This window comes from Nicotiana sylvestris, chromosome 8 (genome assembly GCF_000393655.2).
Source record: "Nicotiana sylvestris chromosome 8, ASM39365v2, whole genome shotgun sequence".
Taxonomy (NCBI): domain Eukaryota; kingdom Viridiplantae; phylum Streptophyta; class Magnoliopsida; order Solanales; family Solanaceae; genus Nicotiana; species Nicotiana sylvestris.
In genome coordinates this window covers 190,464,830-190,480,869 of record NC_091064.1, presented here as the reverse complement: position 1 = coordinate 190,480,869, position 16,040 = coordinate 190,464,830, and the positions used below count along the sequence as shown (strand labels likewise).

Genomic DNA, 16,040 nt, shown 5'->3' with positions numbered 1-16,040 from the left:
AACAACTTCTGAGGGAGCAGCAATAGGAGTGGTTTCAACTGGGCCTAGAGTGTTAAAATCACCGAGGGAAGCAAGAGTCACGGGAGCTTCAGCTTCCATGGACTGTGTCATAGAAGTTTCACCCTCGGGAGCCGGAATTGCAACTCTAATTGCCGCAGTAGCCACTTCTTCATTTAAAAGCTCTTCTTCCCCAGGAGTTCCAAGTGCAAGAGAAGGAGTATCAACTGGTTGTTGGCTTTTTTCAATAATGTCTAAGACTTTGGCTAATTCAGATTGGAAATCAAAGTTTTCTTGAGTAGCTTCCATCAAAGCATCACGGCGAGATTTTAGAAAAGCCCAACTTACCTCTATGTTGAAGTTCTCCTCAAGAAGTCCATACTCCCTTTCCCACATAGCAAGATCGTTCTTCAATATCTGGTGTTCAGCTAAGTGGGAGTCAAGGGAAGCTTCAAGGGAGGCATGAGAACTCTTCAAAGCACGTATCTCGTCAGAGGAGATCCTTAAGTCAGCCTGAGCTTGAGTCAAGCTTTGCACTAACTCCTCTGGCATGAAGAAGCCTTGGCAATTACTAGCTCAGAAGTCAAACCACGCTTTTGCTTCTCCAGGTGATTTCTACTTTCTTGCAACTCCTCTATGGTCCCCTGAGCATTCTCAAACTGCTCCTTCCAGTTTGCTGCCTCAAGCTGGGTTTCCTTGGCTATTCTCCTAGCCTCAGAGATAGCCTTCGCAGACTCTCGATCCTTCTTCTCTAGAGTGGAGATTCTTCCCATTAACTCAGTACCAATAAGATTAGCCTACAAGGGAAAGGCATCAAATGTGAGAATATAGAGAGATATAAAAAAACTTGTAAGTTAAAAGAGAAGTACTTTCAAGGTAGAATGAACTATGTCATTCATCAGAGTCAAGCAACTGTGGCTCTCCATCTTCTTCTTCTCAATATCTCCGATTAGAGGCTCGAGCCAAACATCAGCTCCACCAGTCTTTCTCAAAAGGCTATGATTGGCAGGAACTTCAAGAGTAACACTTCTCATAGCCATGCCTCTGCTGCTAGAACCCGCCTCTGTATGCTGAACAGAGGGAGGGGGAACAATGGAAGGAGGAGTAGTAGAAGAGGTAAAAACAATGGGAGCTGTGGGAGTCAAAGCAGGGACAGTAGGAGCAGATATGGGAACCAAAACAGGTAAGGAAACAGGAGTCGATAAAATAGGCAAAGAAATACTCGTGGTTGTCAAAGGAATAGAAGGAATAGAAGAAATGGGAATAGAAGAAGAGATGGGAGTTTCATCAAGAACTGGTCCAAACTCTCCACTCTCAAAACCACTAACAAAGAGACGTCGAATTAATTCATTAGAGCCTCTTAGAATGGTATCCTCATCAGAAAGGATTTGAACAAGCTCGGAGATAGAGGCTCGAGCAGGAGTATCTTCAACTTCATCTCCATCAATGACGCGTCTCCTGGCTCTTGGCCTAGCTATCAAAGAGGTATTCTCTTCTTCCTCATTCTCAGAACTTTCTTCTACAACTTTTCTTTTCGGTAGCATGGCCCGAGTCTTTTCCAAATCAAGTGAAGCGGTTGAAGACGCTTGAATGGCAACGACTACCTCACCTGTCATACCCCTGATACCAAATCCTGATAAAAAGAGGGATAAAGAATTAAAATAAGAAAGAATTCAATATACGGCAAAGCATAAGGAAATACATACCATGGGTCTTCACTTTCTAACCATTCAAAAGAGAAATTGATTTCCAAGTTCTCGCCTCCATAGGCGCAATCTTCAAAATTGAATCTACCCAACCACGTAAGTTAGGAACGTGTTCCACATCTCCCATGGTTTCTACAAAAAGCCAAAAAGAGACGAGATTATAAAAGAAATAAAAATTCTTAAAAAATAGATACGGTAAGAAAAAGAAAAACTTACGTGCAAAATTCCACTTCTCAGGGAAGGGAATGTTTGTTTCACTCAACAAATCCACCGTACGTACAGCAACGTAACGACAATACCACCCTCGATCCTTGTCATCTTCGGGGTTTACCAAAACCTTCTTGCTTCTTGCAGTCAAGGTAAAAACTCCATGGCGGAATAATTTGCGGTGGTATAGGTGAATAAGATGGGAAAAGGTAAAATTAACATTGGCTTTGGTAGACAAATACCTTAAGCAATCCACAGCTCTCCAAACAAGAGGACCTACTTGTGCTAAGCAAATTTTGAAAAAGCGGCAAAATTCAAGTATAATTGGGTCAATGGCAGGATTAAATCCCAAAGTAAAGGGATACGTATAAACGAAAGAGAATCCAATTCTGAAAGAAGAAATTCTCTGGTTTGGGGCAGGAATCATTATACGAAGATTATCTCTCCAATTACAATTTTTCCTAACAGTGGGAATCACAAGTTCAGTTATTAAAGAAGGATAGGTGTCAGCTTTTTCTAAATTTTTAACTTGTTCTTGGAGAGATCTTCTATCATTCCCAAAAGATAAATCATTGGGTACGATTTCTTCAACTAAAAGTTCCTGAGTAGGTTTAGAAAGTTCTTTACCTTTAGAAGAGGGGGTCTTTGGGATAGAACTCCTAATACCAGAAGAAGAAGAAGCTGAACCAGATGAACCACCACGAATGGATCCTAGGCTCAAGCTCCGAAGCCCACCTCCTCTGTCTTACGGGGGCATTGGGGAAGTGATCTAGAATTAGAACTTTTCTAGGGTTAGGGTTTGGAGATGACATTGTTGAAGAAAGATGAACTAAAGGGGAGAAAAAGCAAAAGTGAATAATAAATTGCTTGTTGAAGATCTATGAAGAAGAAGACAAAAGAAAGAGGGTTAAATATGTTTATAATGACAACCGTCAAACTTAGAAGTGTAATGATGGAAAGCCTATAATAAAGGCAACTATCACTTAGTGAATAGTGGGAATGAAGAAGCCTTGAAAAAAGGGCGCACAATTGCAGAACCAATCAGAAAGTGACACGTGTGTAGAGCATTAAATAAAAGGTGACACGTATGCAAAATATTAATTAGAAGGGACAATTGAAGCGTCAGTACTGTCATAGTATTAATTACGGCAAAAATTTCTTTTTTATGAAGATCCACTTCCCAGATATTTAATTGATAAATAAATGGAAAGTGGGGGGGACTATCTGTATTGGGAAAAAACTGAATTTACATTGAAGGTGACGTGACATGACACGAGGACTGGTTAAATGGTCAAAACATGATGATCAGTTAAGAGGCATGAGTGACAGTAGATACGGGGAAAAGAAAGCTAAATAGGCACGAGAGGCAATTCGAATAATACAAGCTTCGTACCTATTTAGGTCATTTAAAGCCAAGAGATCAGAAGGCATTGAAGACATGAATATGATGACGAAAAGGAGTCCAAATTCAATATTAAATACCCAATACGTTAGAGAATTAGTATTAAATAGGAATGATTGTGTTACGTCTTATTTAATGTCATTTATTGCTCATAATTGTCTCATTAAGACTAAGGTATTACTCCTTTACTTAGAATCAACTATAAAAGAAGGAAGTCTCGTCATTTGTAAGGACAGAGGATATCATCAACATTACATTGGAATACAAACCTATTTACTGTTTATTTGTTATTCTCAAAAAGTCTATTATTTCTTTTTTGTCTCCTGATTATCAGTAGCCCGAATTTCTATTTGTCTTTAGCTTTGACCAAAGAATCATATTTTTTGTTAAACAATTTCCATTTCTGTGTCGTCTTATACATCTACGCCTCGTCCTGTTTCTGCTTGTTTGTTATTAGCAGTCCTTACTACAAGCTGCAGTGAATCAGAGGTTCCTCATAATTGAGCCTTCTCACATTTTTAATTTAACTTTCTTTTTTCTTTTCAGTTTTCAACTATTAGTAAAGTTTTATAAACAATATAATAGAGCAAGGCAAATGTTCACTAAGAAACCTCACAAATGAAATTAAATGTCATAATTCAAAAAACCAAAATAATACACTTCTGTTCCAGTTTATGTGAACCTATTTTCTTATTGGTCCGTTCCAAAAAGAATGACCATTTTCTAAATTTGGTAACAATTTAGCTTAAACTTACAATTTTACCCTTAATGAGAAGCTTTTATAGCCACACAAATACTCTGGATTCCTTTTTGACTTGTTTATGACCACAAATTCCAAAAGTCTTCATTTTTTCTTAAACTCCGTGCTCAGTCAAACATGCATAAATTGGAACGGAGGGAGTATAAGATACTTTTATTCATACACACACACATATTTGTATTTAGAATTATTTTCTTTCACACGCTACAAATAGCGGCGAAGCCAGAAATTTACTCAAGGGTGTTCAAACTTGAAAGAAGTGAAAAAAAAATTCCGAGAAAAAGTGTTCAATATATATTATATACCTCTAAAATCTAATATTATCTCTATATATACAGTGTAATTTTCCGACGAAAGGTGGCTAGTTGACCATCCTTTATAATATGTAGCTTCGCCCATGGCTACAAACAAGGCAATTCACGTGGTGGCAAAGTCTTAGTTACACGTAGCATCCAGTCAGCACAAAATTAATTAAGCCAGTTATATGCATCATCCATTAGAAAAATATAAATTCTCTTATATAATATTCTCATTTGTCCAATAAAGGATCACGAGGGGGCTTTGTTTATTCTTCCCTTTGCGTGTATATATCAAAAGAGGAAGGAAAAATATAATTGAAAGGCAATTCAAAATGAGATAGTATAAGAAACTAATAAGGCAAGAAGAAAAAAAGAGGCAAGAAGGAGAATGTAAAAGACGTAAAAAGGCATGAAGCGTAAAAAAAGAAAATAATCCAAAGAAAATTTGACCAAGAACTTTACCTAATATATACACCTAATATATATGGCATGCGTCATATATATAAACTTTTGCATTACAACATGATCAGAAAGTTAATAAATGTAGATTATAAATAAAAACTTCAAAATAAACTATAGTGTGATAAGGATATTAACCATACCCAATAAGAATTAAATGTAGAATATGGACATGAGTTAAATTAATTAAACTTGGTGTGATGCATTAAGTAAACTTTTCCCCCGAAATGATTGGAGAACAGCCGTATTTGTGCTACTTCCTATAAAATGATCTGGCAAGACCGTTCAATAATTTCTTTACCAACCAACAACGAACAATTAAGGTATATATTTTCACAACCTTTTTTAGGACATGCACAAAGGTTGTAAACGGACAGCTTGGCTTGGAATTTTCCCAGATCTTACCATCGGATCTTCCTAGCTAGACAATTCCAACGTGTTCATAACTTTTTCCCAACCACCAAATTAGAGTCAATATATATATTTAGTGGTATATATCCAGATCAACTATTCTTTAACTACCGGTGTACCCCACATTCCACCAATATATAAAGACCTCCGTTTCTGCTCCAAAGTCTTCTCTATATTCCATATATTCAACTCTTTTGGTTAATCGTTCTTAGGCTTTTCCTCTGCTCGCTGTTCTTCATCATACCAAGGTTTGTCCCCAGCATCTTTGCTGTTAATTCTTATGATGATAAGTGCGGATCCAGTATAGATGCAGTGGGTGCACGAGAGCCGCGTGACTGCACATGCACTTACTGTCTCGAGATATGTTTGTGTGTCTTACAACATTATAAATTTTAAATTTTGTATCCGTCTTTGGTCGTACTTGTTTCGTTCAATCCACCTTTCTAGTTTGTCTTGCTATGTATTGTTCTTGTTCCTTTTCCAATAGACTTTAATGATATTGTAGTGTATGTATGCCTGTTCAGTTTGTATTAGACACGATTTACACTGTAGTTATTTGCTCTGTCTCTGGCTTCTCGAGTATTTGCTGCGTTGCCTTCATCTTAATGAGAGAGAGAGAGAGAGAGAGATTTTGACTTGATTATGATTATGGCTAATTTCTAAAAATATGAACAAACTGGTGTTTTCCAGCTGGCTTCGAGTTATAACACATAATATTGTTCATTCTGATGCTTTCATACTAGTTTGCTTATTAAGGAAGTAAGTTGAGGTCTATAATCTGGAACTAAATTTTTGGTCAATACTGATGTCTAGCTGGTGCATTCCGAATAAAAGTTATATATGAATATTCCAATTCAAATAGAAGGATTATGTAGCGAACCCTAACTTGTTCAGGATTGAGACGTAATAGTTGTTGTAATTGATTCATGTGTCTGAATGTGATTAATAAACCCCATTCTCCCAAATACTTTCTGGTTGACTTTGAGATATTGCACTGTTATTACGTGATAGTCTTAAAAGATTGCTAATTCTATTGGCTAAGTGCAGACCTTGAAGAGGCAGTTCAAAATGCCTAGCACCGTGGATTCTGAGAATGGAATTGCCAAACATGTCGAGTCATCTCTTCCATCTTTATTCGAAATTGAGGAATCTGATGATTTGTCTAGATTGCTGGAAAAACCAAGAGCCATAAATATAGAAAGGAAAAGATCATTTGATGAAAGATCTTTCAGTGAAATGTCAATAACTCATTCGCCGCCACGCAATCTAGATGGGGTGTTTTCCCCAGGAAGGAGGTCTAGCATAAACTCACCCAGATCAAGCCACTGTGTTGAGCCACATCCCATAATAGGTGAAGCGTGGGAAGCCTTAAGGCGTTCTATAGTTCTGTTCCGTGGACAACCTGTGGGAACTCTTGCTGCTGTTGATAATTCTACAGAGGAACTCAACTATGATCAGGTACAGTTTTTTATCAAGTTCTAGTTCTTAGGTTGTTGCTACAACTTCATATACTCCCTTTTTTCCATGTTATGTCGCACTATTTCCTTATTAATTTGTCCGAAGAAGAATGTCACATTTTTATATTTGGAAGAAAATTAACCTTAAACTTCTCATTCTACCCTTAATAACATGTTTTTATAGCCACAGGAATTTCCTGACAAGTTTAATAGCCCGTTTGGCCAAGCTGCAAAAATAAACTTATTTTGAGAAGTGTTTTTTTTCAAAAGTGTTTTTCTCAAAAGTACTTTTGGTGAGAAGCAGTTTGTGTTTGGCTAATTAGTTTGAAAAGCACTTCTGAGCAGCAATTAGTGTTCGGCCAAGCTTTAAAAAACTACTTCTAAGTGTATTTTTCTCAAAAGTGCTTCTCAAAAAAGTGCTTTTGAAGAGAAACTACTTTTTTCTTCTTCTCCTCAAAAGCACTTTTTTTTCCTTCCAAAAGCTTGGTCAAACACCTCAATTTTTGGCCAAAAGTGCTTTTGGCCAAAAAAAAAAACACTTTTGGCCAAAAATAAGCTTGGCCAAACAGGCTATAAAACCAGTTGTTGAAAAAGTCTTTTCGTTCTTTATTATACTATATGTCTAGTCAAACATCACTACGTAAAACAAATAGGCAGTAGTTATTAAGAATGTTGAGTCAATGGTGTGATGCCCGTGACAAAGGACGGATAAGCTTCTAGGCAGGCAAACTTCTAAAGAAGGGGTGCACATGTTATCTTAGGCGAATCCCACGTCAAAATAAGAGAGGAAGGTGAAGAGCTTTATAAGGCATGACATAAGTTCACATGGTACACGTGCTTTTGAGGCTCGTTGTGGCGTAGCCCAAAAGACAAATCCGTACGGACCTAGCCCCAATGCGGACAATACGTGTTATGAGCTTGGGTCTGTCACAAGTAGGTTCAATTATCGCAATAATATGGACAATGAAGTTATTGTATTCTCACATCACAAAGATCAGTTTTCAATTCAACTGTTTGAGGTTGGCGGATAATGTCGAAGATTTAATTTAAGTTAATAAAAATGTATCGTCTTTAACAGCTTAAGCTTTGGATGAGATGGTGAACACCAGAATAATCCTGTTTGAGTAATGCTTGTAATGAAACATATTCGCATCTTCAATTTCCCTACTCATATTTGATCAAAACAAGAAGTAACAATTGCAGCCTAGAACAAGAAAGCCAGTTGTTTTAGCTGTCTCCGTTGCTTCTTTATACTTTCATTTTTTGTCTTTGCAAATTAAAGGGCAGCCTAGTGCACTAAGCTCCCACTATGCACGAGGTCCGGCCATCTTACCCTGCATTTCTACAAGAGGTTGTATCCACGGCTCGAACCCATAACCTCCTGCTCACCTGGCAGCAACTTTACCAATTACGCCAAGGCTCCCTTCTTAATGAACCTTGCAATTCTTGACTTTAAAAATTATGGCAGGTATTTGTGAGAGATTTCGTGCCTAGTGCTTTGGCATTTTTGATGAATGGTGAACCTGAAATAGTCAAAAACTTCCTTCTGAAAACGTTACGGCTCCAATCATGGGAGAAGAAGATAGACCAGTTCAAGTTAGGGGAAGGAGTTATGCCTGCAAGTTTTAAAGTAATTCATGACTCTGTTAAGAACTCTGATACAATAGCTGCTGATTTTGGGGAATGTGCTATAGGCAGAGTTACTCCTGTAGATTCTGGTTTCTGGTGGATTATACTGCTTCGTGCATACACAAAGTCTACAGGGGACACTTCTTTAGCTGAGATGCCCGAATTTCAAAAGGGTATACGCCTGATTCTGACTTTATGTCTCGCAGAAGGTTTTGATACATTTCCGACCCTGCTTTGTGCTGATGGATGCTCTATGATTGATCGCCGAATGGTTAGTCTCATGAACTCGATCTCTTCTCTTTTCTTTGCCATTGTTGTTGAGATAGAAACGGATTTAGGGCAAGTTCTGTGGGTTCAATTGAACTCAGTGTTTTCGGCTTGAACTAAAGTTAAAATATTGGAGTACTTACATCTTAAAAACGGGTATATGATTTGTTTTTTAGCCTACTGAATGATATTGAGATAGACTTTTGCCATATTGCATGTCTAAACTAAAACAAAATCTAACTTTTTTCGACTTCCTTTATAGCATCCACCTCTAGAGGCAGATCCAGAATTAAACTTAATGGGTTTAATCTTTAAGATTGTTAGCATTGAATTCATTGTACTATTAAACTTAATGGGTTCGGACTAATATTTGTTTATATTTTAGTAGATTTTTACATATACATCTATACTCTATATAAAAAATTATGAGTTCAAATGAACATTCCTTCAATATAAAGTTTTTTTCTTTTGAGATCTCCACTCTTTTCATCTTGTACTCCTTCCATTATTCTGAATGTAGTTTCGAATATGATCGTTTGTGTAAATTCTTTCTCTACTATTCAATTTCTTGTCAATACCAACTTATTACTTGTGTCTATTAAAGTTCCTCTTATCGGTGTTTTGCCAACTCACGAGTTCGACTACTCATGTCCCGTTGTCAATGTGTCAGGGAGTTTATGGCTATCCAATTGAGATACAAGCACTTTTCTTTATGGCCTTAAGATGTGCTCTATTTCTACTAAAGCAAGATGAAGAAGGCAGAGAGTTTTCTGATCGAATAATTAAACGCCTTAATGCCTTAAGCTATCACATGAGAAGTTACTTTTGGCTTGATATGAAACACTTGAACGATATACACCGTTACAAGACAGAAGAGTACTCTCACACTGCAGTTAACAAGTTCAATGTCATGCCAGATTCACTACCAGATTGGGTTTTTGATTTCATGCCAAGTCGCGGCGGTTATTTCATTGGAAATGTTAGTCCTGCTAGAATGGATTTCCGTTGGTTTTGTTTGGGTAATTGCATTGCAATTTTGTCATCTTTGGCTACACCTGAACAAGCTTCAGCGATAATGGATCTCATTGAATCGCGATGGGAAGAGCTTGTTGGAGAAATGCCACTCAAAATTTGTTATCCTGCTATGGAAACTCATGAATGGAGGATTGTTACGGGGTGTGATCCTAAAAATACTAGCTGGAGTTACCATAATGCTGGATCTTGGCCAGGTTAGTTCCTCCTGTTTTAAAATCCCTAAAGTTCATCTCTAGTTAGTGATTTATTATTTGACAAAACATATTGTGATGTATGCAATGTACTTGTTGAGTAGCTTAACTAACTAAATAGTGAATGGAGTGTAAGGTTTTGAACCTGATAAATTCAACCTTTGATGTGTTTAGCACTAAACTTATTGTACTTTAGAAATTATTGATTCAGAATTTAGTATTTCTTGAAATTTTAGTAATTTTACACATGTATATAGTTTTGTAAGAAAAATACTAGATTCAATTGAACTCCTCGGATAAAGGCTCCCTCCACCTTGCCTATGTGAGCAAAGCATAACATATTCCAAACTCGAATAAAGGAGGAGGGGTTGTGTTTTTTTTACCTAAACTGGCCCAATGATACTCTAAAGGGTTAAGCTTGCACCGTTTTTCCCAAAAAGCCTCACACCATTAAGAGTATCCACCATCTTATAAGTAACTTTCTTTTCTTTTCTACTTTTCATATGGGACTTTGTTCACACACATCCAACAGTGGTAAGTTGATGGTCAGTGTAATATAAACCAAATGATTCTTCTAAACCGAAATTGGCTTGGATAGAGCATGTGATACAAGTGATCCATATAGTTAAACTACAACTAATTTGAGATAGAAGTGTAGTTAAATGACACTGACTTGCTTGTTTTCTGTGTGTAGTTCTTCTGTGGCTCCTTACTGCTGCATGTATCAAGACTGGAAGACACCAATTAGCAAGAAAAGCTATTGAACAAACAGAAAATCGTTTGCTAAAGGATAGTTGGCCAGAGTACTATGATGGAAAACATGGTCGTTACATTGGTAAACAAGCTCGGAAATTCCAAACATGGTCCATTGCTGGTTATTTGGTAGCTAGAATGATGCTTGAAGATCCATCTCATTTGGGTATGATTTCACTCGAAGAAGACAAACAGATGAAACCTCCCATGAAAAAATCTACTTCTTGGTTTTGTTAATGTCCTTATAGTCACTTTCAATTGCTTAAAGTACTTGTCTTTTAGATTTTATTTTGAGTTTTTGACATTCTTTTTGATTTGTCATGAAATTTTCCTTATTAATGGTTAGAGTGTATTGTGTTTTTGTTTCTCCTCTTATATTGGTCTTGTCCTAAAGATAAACTTCAAATGATAATTATAATTTGTTATATACATATACTGGTAAGTATACATTAAGAGAAGTACAGAAAGACATCAATAAAAGTACGTTGTTGTAAGATGTTTATGATTATTCACCAAGAATTACATTATGTCGATGGAGGTTTACCAATTACTAGGTATTACTATTTGACTAGTTTTATACATTGGAGATTTGGGGTGATCACTAAAAGGTTTGGAAATCAAGATATTTGTTAAGCAACACGCAATGGCAAATTCATCTATCATAACATCTGCATTCTGATAGAGAAGAAAGACACTTCCAGAGAAATTCTTTACTAAAATAAGCAAAAAGAAAACCTCCTTTACATGTAAGAATGAAAGAAATGATCCACGTTCCAATAGATAACGGAAGCACAAGAACATTTAGATGTTTAACAGAGAAATACAGCCAGCAGAAAGAAGGTGTAAACTTTGGAGGCAAGGGAAGGTGCTTATCTGTAGCTGCCACATAAATCTCTATTCCTGCTTTTCCAACTCCCCCATTCTTTCTATAATTGCCTGCCATTTAAAAAAAGAGATTGTTCGGCAGCAAATTTTAGAAAACCACAGATTCTAGGAAGGATGAATAACAAGCGGAAGTTAGGGAGGGTTAACATGTGTGCGAAATCAATTAATTTTATTGCCATTATCTCAGGGATGAAACAATATCTAATCATCAATAGGTGCAGAAAATTGTCAATACTAGTGAAGCTTTTTTGGCTAAAAGTTGAAATTGACCACAATATTAGCATCCATCATAAGGACCAAATATTGTTCTGGCAGCTACAGGCTCTGCCTCTGACTATGGCAAAAGGTCATATGAGGAGGTGTTTTTCTATTAAATTTACCTTCTTACTCGTTTCTTGAAGTTCCCCAGCAAGAATGAACTCATCTAATATCAGATAAACCTGCAGACAGGGAAAATTTAACAAAGGGAAACAGCATGAGTTAGATGATGACCATCAAATCTACAAACAAAAAGCAATTTGGTGGTCATTATGTATATTTTTTCTGAAAAAAGCACAGTTTCACATCAACATATTCTCAATATTGTGACGACTGTAATTTTTTAATACAAAACTGTGCTGGAATATTGCTTTGCAAACTGGTAGCCTCATTTAGTGCATATGACTGAGCACAACAGAACTGTGACTTTTGCCTGCCATTTCATTGATAGGTTGGAAATAATTTCCATATATCCCCGGAAAACTAGAACACCAGACCTATTGTAATCCCTCTGAACCCCCGAAGTATTGTGATTCCATAAAGGATAAAAAATTATCACCGGACTTTGCGCAATCTTAGAATTGGTATTAGTTGTTAATTCTTGAGAATAAATGAGAGAACCAATAATATACATGGAGCTACTAATACTATTTTAGACACTTAATGGTAACGGTTTTCTGGTTCTTAACAAATCTAATTAATTCCAGCATAAGCTTAAAATTAAAATGGAAACAACATTCTACTGTGCTGACATATAGGTAGGAAAGAGACAATAAAGTGGATTCAGTTCCTTCATTTAAGGCTAGAGGAATAACTCCTATGACCTATGCAAACAGAAAAGACGGGGACCATCAATTCCAATGTGATAGGGGTAATGCCTCCAAGAGCTCCTAGGCTTAGATTGAGCATTTTCTTATTCCTACTCAATATAGGCCACTCACAGGTCTTCTAGTTCACTTCCTCTTAGAGAGGTTATGAAAAAGGTAGGGATAGCAGCTGCAGTCCTGAATCCTGATTGCAGATGAGGATGCTAATGATCAATGAAGAAACTAAAGGGGTGTTTTTGTGCATGGTAATACCTTTTTATTTTTGATTTTTTATTGCGCATGGTTATATTTAATAAACTAAGGTGGTGTTACTATCATTTAATTATTATTTATTTATTTATTTATTTATTTTGGGGGGGGGGAGGAGGGGGGATAAGGTACAATCGGTGCTTTTGTTACAAAAACTAAAATACATGTCTTATTTTAAGTTTCTCTGGAGGCACTTGGTGCATTTGTTCCCATATCCACCAGTTTTTCACCTAGTAAGAATCTATCTTGAAGGTATGTATCCTGCAGTAAACCGTTTAACTCAAGGAAGACCAAGCCACTACTGGGAGGGGAAAACTAAAGTAAATAAATACGACCCAAACTGCAGCAATCAGCAGATATCCCACCAGTACAGTTTCCAACTCAACAATTGACCAGCATATTGGCAATTCATTACGAGAGCCAACATAACAACAAAAGTTCAGCAGCACTTATCGGTAAGCTTCTAAGGTTCCACAGTGAGATTGTTGGATAGACTTGGAATTAATCAAAGCACCATTATGACATAAGGGGTGATGAAAAAAAAAAGATATTTAAAGAAAACCAGTCCTTCACTAAGTAGCAACAGATGCATGATAAGAAAATGTCTAACCTTGTGGAAGTTAAAAACCAAATCTAGTTCACAGACGTTGCTGAAGAAGTGATCCAAAATTTCGACAAACAAGTGGATGCTCTCCAGATAAGCTAACTCGTTGTCAGTAATATCAACACAGAGTGAGAAAAACAATCCTGCATACCTTCTGTATATAATCTTGTGGGTACGGAACTGAAAGGAAAAGAATCATGAACAGGGAGTGTTATTGCTTGTGAATGATCCAGGAAACACAGTTTAACAAAAATGAAGAGAAGTCGAAACAATAACAAAAAAGAGAGCTATTTGATGCTGCATCAGATGACAAACAGGAGTGAGAGTACATTTTTGACAAGTATAGCTTAAAAGATATTAAATGCCAATAAATCATAGTGCAATGAGACTCGTCCTGATATGCAAATATCATCATCAACCTAAAATACCAAAGAAAATAGGAGCAACTCCCTCTTCAAATATACTTCCCGCTGGATTCCTTTTTCTCTAGTATCCAGTTGAGGTTTAGCACAAAGGCTAATAAGTTTCCTCTATTTTCAAGTTTGACTAGCATACCTTGAATAAGAAGCAAATAGGCAAATTCAAATTTCTTTCACGCTTCTGTTTCCTTCTCTGTGAAATGAGTTCTCCTTAACTCTCCCCTAGATTAAAAGAAATTACTTACTAAAAACGAATTATCTGCTAAATTCTTGCTTTGAACTTTTATCTCTAAGGGATTTACACATCTAGTTTATGCATTTATGATGCATCTAATCAGTATTTTTAACAATATCACAGTAAATAGACCTTTAGTTGTTTTTGGAGGTTAAGTATATAATATATACCCAATTGTTCCGAGGAATCAAATCAAGACCTAGCACATCAATATGTTGAGCCCAGTACCACTGGAAAGATAATTGTGCTAGTTAGGTGTCACTTCGAAAATCATCTTACCACACATGACCCGAAGCCAAACCTGAACCTAGTGAAGGAGCCCTCCTCTTGCTTTCTCCTCCTCTCTCCCTCTCAGCCAACCCCAACCCCTCAGCTTTGCTTGTTGGGCTCAAAGATTGAACAATAAAAGGACCCACCAAGACAGAGAGAGTGACTTCAAAGCCAATCTTCCCCATCCATGATAAAGCTTTTCTCCCCCAAAAATTTTCCGCTGCACTATAGACTAGTCTTCATCCACAAACCATTTACTCATTTTACAGAAGTTCTTACATCCCACTAGCAGGTTTGCCCATTGAAGATCAATCCAAAATGCTGAATATTCCTCCCCAGTATATTGGAACAAGATAAAAAAGACATGAAAAAATGAAAGTAGAGGAAAAGAACTATCACTAGGCCATCTAAATATAATTGCACCAGAAACCGAAAAGGTTGGGACTTAGAATAATATTTTGCCTAATGGGAAAGGTAAAAATTTCCACCAAGACCACATCTTTCTTTTCACTAACATGACATAAGCTAAGATTGCTAAACACAAGAAGGAAAGTAGACACAGACAAGAATCTTAAAAATAAAAAATAAAAGAAATTACACCTACAGAAACCAACCATTGTACAGATAATCAAGTAAAACGATTTCCACATAAGTATGATTAAGAACTCAATGGTAAATAACTTTTTTTTGGTAGCTTATGTCATCGAAGCATAATAGGTTGACTGAACCTATCATGTACGGGAACTTAAAAGTAGAAAAATAGCAGCTTTTCAGCTAAGTCCTTAGAGTTATATGGAATTGGGACGGTTTTACCTCCACAAAGTTGGTGAATTTGGGATCTCTATTCACCACCAACCGATGAACCTACAGGACCAAATTGACATTGTAAGCAAAAGCCACAAGCGAAGAATTAACAAGATACAAAATTTCCTGAAAAAACGAGAAGCAAAAAGGAGCAAAATTATAATACCTCGTATTCGACCTTGTGCTTCTCGGATTCCTCGAGAGGAATGTAATATTTGGCCAAACGGGTCTTCCCTTGTCTGTTCTGAAGCACTATGAAACGGATCTGCCATTTAAAAAATGATCCAATTGAGAAAACAATCATCGAGATGATAAAGTTTTCTTGCAGCAAAATTACGCAGAAATGGAACACATACTGAAATTTCAATGAATTTACGTCCCCTAATTTATTATGTTTTATTTTCTAGAATGGAAGAAAAGGACTTGAATATTAAAATCACCATTTCTGACGAGTCGGAGGAGTTACAGATAACCGTTTTGATTTTTGAGTCGTAAACAACAGTGGGACTCGAGTTCAGAGCCGAGCTGCGAGACTATTAGGAAGATTTTCTTCTTTTATTTTAATACAGAAGGTAAATTAAGTATTATGAGTTCAGAAAATTTTAGCTTTCCTTTGGTTTAGAGTAATAATAACTCCCTTCGAAAAATATAACGGGTCCAAACTCCAAAGTCCTAACTTTGTAATTTAATCTATACTTTGAGTTTTGAGTTAGAGGCGGATCCAAAAATTAAGTATTATGGATTTAACTTTTAAGAATTTAGCATCAATTTTTTTTAAGTTATAGATTCTTATTTAATATTTATCAAAATTTTAATAAATTTTTATACAAAATTTTACTCTGCTCCGAAATTACTATGTTTGGATGACAAGTGTGCTGCATCTGCCTCTTGAGTCTCAAGAGAGGAAAAGGGAGGG

The 16,040-nt window shown here is 36.5% G+C and overlaps 2 protein-coding genes across 2 annotated transcripts; one reads left to right on the top strand and one right to left on the bottom strand.

The window, feature by feature from the left end:
• The first annotated feature begins 5,382 nt into the window (after positions 1-5,382).
• Positions 5,383-10,934, top strand: LOC104242482 (probable alkaline/neutral invertase D). The gene is made up of 5 exons (XM_009797539.2): positions 5,383-5,489; positions 6,289-6,699; positions 8,167-8,598; positions 9,265-9,823; positions 10,515-10,934. Exons 2-5 carry the CDS (start codon positions 6,310-6,312, stop codon positions 10,808-10,810), a joined length of 1,677 nt encoding a protein of 558 aa, XP_009795841.1. The 5' UTR covers positions 5,383-5,489; positions 6,289-6,309; the 3' UTR covers positions 10,811-10,934.
• Positions 10,935-11,268: 334 nt separating this feature from the next.
• LOC104242474 (AP-2 complex subunit sigma-like) lies at positions 11,269-15,684 on the bottom strand. Its single transcript, XM_009797530.2, has 6 exons — positions 15,565-15,684; positions 15,291-15,389; positions 15,134-15,184; positions 13,403-13,576; positions 11,839-11,898; positions 11,269-11,509 (listed from the first exon to the last, which is right to left on the bottom strand). The coding sequence occupies exons 1-6, from the start codon at positions 15,565-15,567 to the stop codon at positions 11,468-11,470; spliced, it is 429 nt and encodes a 142-aa protein (XP_009795832.1). The 5' UTR covers positions 15,568-15,684; the 3' UTR covers positions 11,269-11,467.
• Between the last annotated feature and the right edge of the window lie 356 nt (positions 15,685-16,040).

Coding starts and splice junctions, on each gene's coding strand:
- LOC104242482 (XM_009797539.2), top strand. CDS start 6,310: ATGCCTAGCACCGTGGATTCTGAGAATGGAATTGCCAAACATGTCGAG. Junction 6,700..8,166: donor AGGAACTCAACTATGATCAG/GTACAGTTTTTT, acceptor AAATTATGGCAG/GTATTTGTGAGAGATTTCGT. Junction 8,599..9,264: donor CTATGATTGATCGCCGAATG/GTTAGTCTCATG, acceptor TCAATGTGTCAG/GGAGTTTATGGCTATCCAAT.
- LOC104242474 (XM_009797530.2), bottom strand. Junction 13,577..15,133: donor AATTCACCAACTTTGTGGAG/GTAAAACCGTCC, acceptor TTTTCCTTTCAG/TTCCGTACCCACAAGATTAT. Junction 11,899..13,402: donor TGGTTTTTAACTTCCACAAG/GTTAGACATTTT, acceptor CCCTGTCTGCAG/GTTTATCTGATATTAGATGA.